Source organism: Plectropomus leopardus, unplaced genomic scaffold (genome assembly GCF_008729295.1).
Source record: "Plectropomus leopardus isolate mb unplaced genomic scaffold, YSFRI_Pleo_2.0 unplaced_scaffold832, whole genome shotgun sequence".
Classification (NCBI taxonomy): domain Eukaryota; kingdom Metazoa; phylum Chordata; class Actinopteri; order Perciformes; family Serranidae; genus Plectropomus; species Plectropomus leopardus.
Window position 1 is genome coordinate 1 of NW_024691687.1, and position 2,741 is coordinate 2,741.

A 2,741-nucleotide genomic window follows, 5' to 3' on the forward strand; every position below is an offset into this window, starting at 1 on the left:
TAGTGTCACCTGTTCACATTTAGTGTCACCTGTTCACGTTTAGTGTCACCTGTTCACGTTTAGTGTCACCTGTTCACACCTTGTTATTCTGCGTCCTGTTGCAGTTCGGTCGCAGCACTGACGGAGTGTATGAGGAATAAATCTCTGGCCAAGTTTTTTCGGGAGCGTCAGGCGTCGCTGAAGCGCTCGCTGCCTCTCGGTTCATACTTGCTCAAACCGGTTCAGAGGATCCTCAAATACCACCTGCTGCTCCAGGTACAGCATACACACCTGAGTGACATCATTACATCACACACACACACACACACACATTACTCTTATGAATGAAATGAACATTTTTGTTTAAAAATGCCAAAAGAATTAAAAAGAACAAAAAACTACATATTTTGTCCTTTTAAAATTACTAAAAATGTTTAAAGAAAACTTTTTTTATTATAAAAAATCTCTATTAAAATTTTAAGGAAAAAAATTATAAACATTTGATAAATCACCAAAAAGTTAAGAAACAACAAAACATTTTGTTTTTCTTTAAAACATCACCAAAGGTCTTTAAAGAAAAAAAAACTTCTTAAATTCAAAATTTAAAAAAAAAATTCATCAGAATGTTTTCTTACAAAAATCTGAAATATAAAAGAATGGGTGAAGAAATGGTGACGGTGATGGTGATGATGATGGTGATGAAGATGATGGTGATGATGATGGTGATGGTGATGATGATGATGAAGATGATGGTGACGGTGATGGTGATGGTGATGATGATGGTGATGATGATGGTGATGGTGATGATGGTGATGGTGATGATGATGATGAAGATGATGGTGATGGTGATGGTGATGATGATGATGAAGATGATGATGAAGATGATGGTGATGATGATGATGATGAAGATGATGGTGATGGTGATGATGATGATGAAGATGATGGTGATGGTGATGGTGATGAAGATGATGATGGTGATGGTGATGAAGATGATGATGGTGATGGTGATGATGAAGATGATGGTGATGATGATGAAGATGATGGTGATGAAGATGATGGTGATGGTGATGATGATGGTGATGATGATGATGGTGATGGTGATGATGATGGTGATGATGATGGTGATGGTGATGATGATGATGAAGATGATGGTGACGGTGATGGTGATGGTGATGATGATGGTGATGATGATGGTGATGGTGATGATGGTGATGATGATGATGATGAAGATGATGGTGATGATGATGATGATGGTGATGAAGATGATGGTGAAGATGATGGTGGTGATGATGGTGATGATGATGAAGATGATGATGATGAAGATGATGGTGATGGTGATGATGAAGATGATGGTGATGGTGATGATGATGATGAAGATGATGGTGATGATGATGGTGATGGTGATGAAGATGATGATGGTGATGGTGATGGTGATGATGATGATGATGAAGATGATGGTGATGAGTGATGATGATGGTGATGATGATGATGATGGTGATGATGATGGTGATGATGATGGTGATGGTGATGAAGATGATGATGGTGATGGTGATGATGAAGATGATGGTGATGGTGATGATGATGATGATGATGAAGATGATGGTGATGGTGATGGTGATGGTGATGATGGTGATGGTGATAGTGATGAAGATGATGATGGTGATGATGGTGATGAAGATGATGGTGATGGTGATGATGGTGATGGTGATAGTGATGAAGATGATGATGGTGATGATGGTGATGGTGATAGTGATGAAGATGATGATGGTGATGATGGTGATGATGATAGTGATGAAGATGATGATGGTGATGATGGTGATGGTGATGATGGTGATGGTGATGTGTTTGCAGGAAATAGCGAAGCACTTTGACCCTGAGGAGGAGGGCTATGAGGTGGTGGAGGAGGCGATCTACACCATGACCGGCGTGGCGTGGTATATCAACGACATGAAGAGGAAACACGAGCACGCCGTCAGACTGCAGGTCAGCTCGCTCTCACGCACGTGTGGTGTCGTGTCGTGGTTGTGCGGCGGGATGTTGGTCTTAATGCTGTGTTTCCTGCAGGAGGTCCAGTCTCTGCTGCTGAACTGGAAAGGTCCGGACCTCACCACCTATGGAGAGCTGGTCCTGGAGGGAACCTTCAAGGTCCACCGCGCCAAAAACGAGAGGACGCTCTTCCTGTTTGATCGCATGCTGCTCATCACCAAACGCCGCGGCGAGCACTACGTCTATAAGACGCACATCTCGGTGAGGAGCGCCACACTCACATCACACAGCACAAACGTGATGTCATCACGGTGATGTCAGAGGGAGGAGCTTATAGGATGTAAATTTGATTTTAGGACATTTGTAGGATTTTAGGACCTCTGTTGTGGGTGTGAGACCTCAGTGACGGAGGCTCAAATTCTCCCAAAATACAGAAGAACATATGATGATTATTCTAACGTGCAGGTAACGTGTGCTGACTGTAAACAGGAGACACAGGTGCTGCTGACAGTGAAGTCATGTGACTCCTCAGACTGACGTGAGCGTTTCTGTTTAACTCTTCGGTGTCTCTGAGTCCAGTTTGTGTCTCTTCGTGTTGTTTCAGTGTTCGACTCTGATGCTGATCGAAAGCGCCAAAGACTCTCTGAGCTTCAGTGTGACTCACTACAAACATCCCAAACAGCCCCACACCGTCCAGGTGAGACCACCTACACCTGACCTACACCTGATCTACACCTGACCTACACCTGATCTACACCTGATCTACACCTGACCTA

General features: G+C 43.1%; 1 protein-coding gene across 1 annotated transcript; it reads left to right on the forward strand.

Annotated features, from left to right (window-relative positions):
- Positions 1-110: 110 nt before the first annotated feature.
- Positions 111-2,726, forward strand: LOC121940308 (pleckstrin homology domain-containing family G member 3-like). Its single transcript, XM_042483104.1, has 4 exons — positions 111-255; positions 1,831-1,962; positions 2,044-2,226; positions 2,570-2,726. Exons 1-4 carry the CDS (start codon positions 130-132, stop codon positions 2,702-2,704), a joined length of 576 nt encoding a protein of 191 aa, XP_042339038.1. The 5' UTR covers positions 111-129; the 3' UTR covers positions 2,705-2,726.
- Positions 2,727-2,741: the final 15 nt, after the last annotated feature.

Excerpts from the sequence above, each read along its gene's own strand:
- LOC121940308 (XM_042483104.1), top strand. The coding sequence starts at position 130 with ATGAGGAATAAATCTCTGGCCAAGTTTTTTCGGGAGCGTCAGGCGTCG. Across the intron at positions 256-1,830 it reads AATACCACCTGCTGCTCCAG|GAAATAGCGAAGCACTTTGA; the intron begins GTACAGCATACA and ends ATGTGTTTGCAG. Across the intron at positions 2,227-2,569 it reads TCTATAAGACGCACATCTCG|TGTTCGACTCTGATGCTGAT; the intron begins GTGAGGAGCGCC and ends GTGTTGTTTCAG.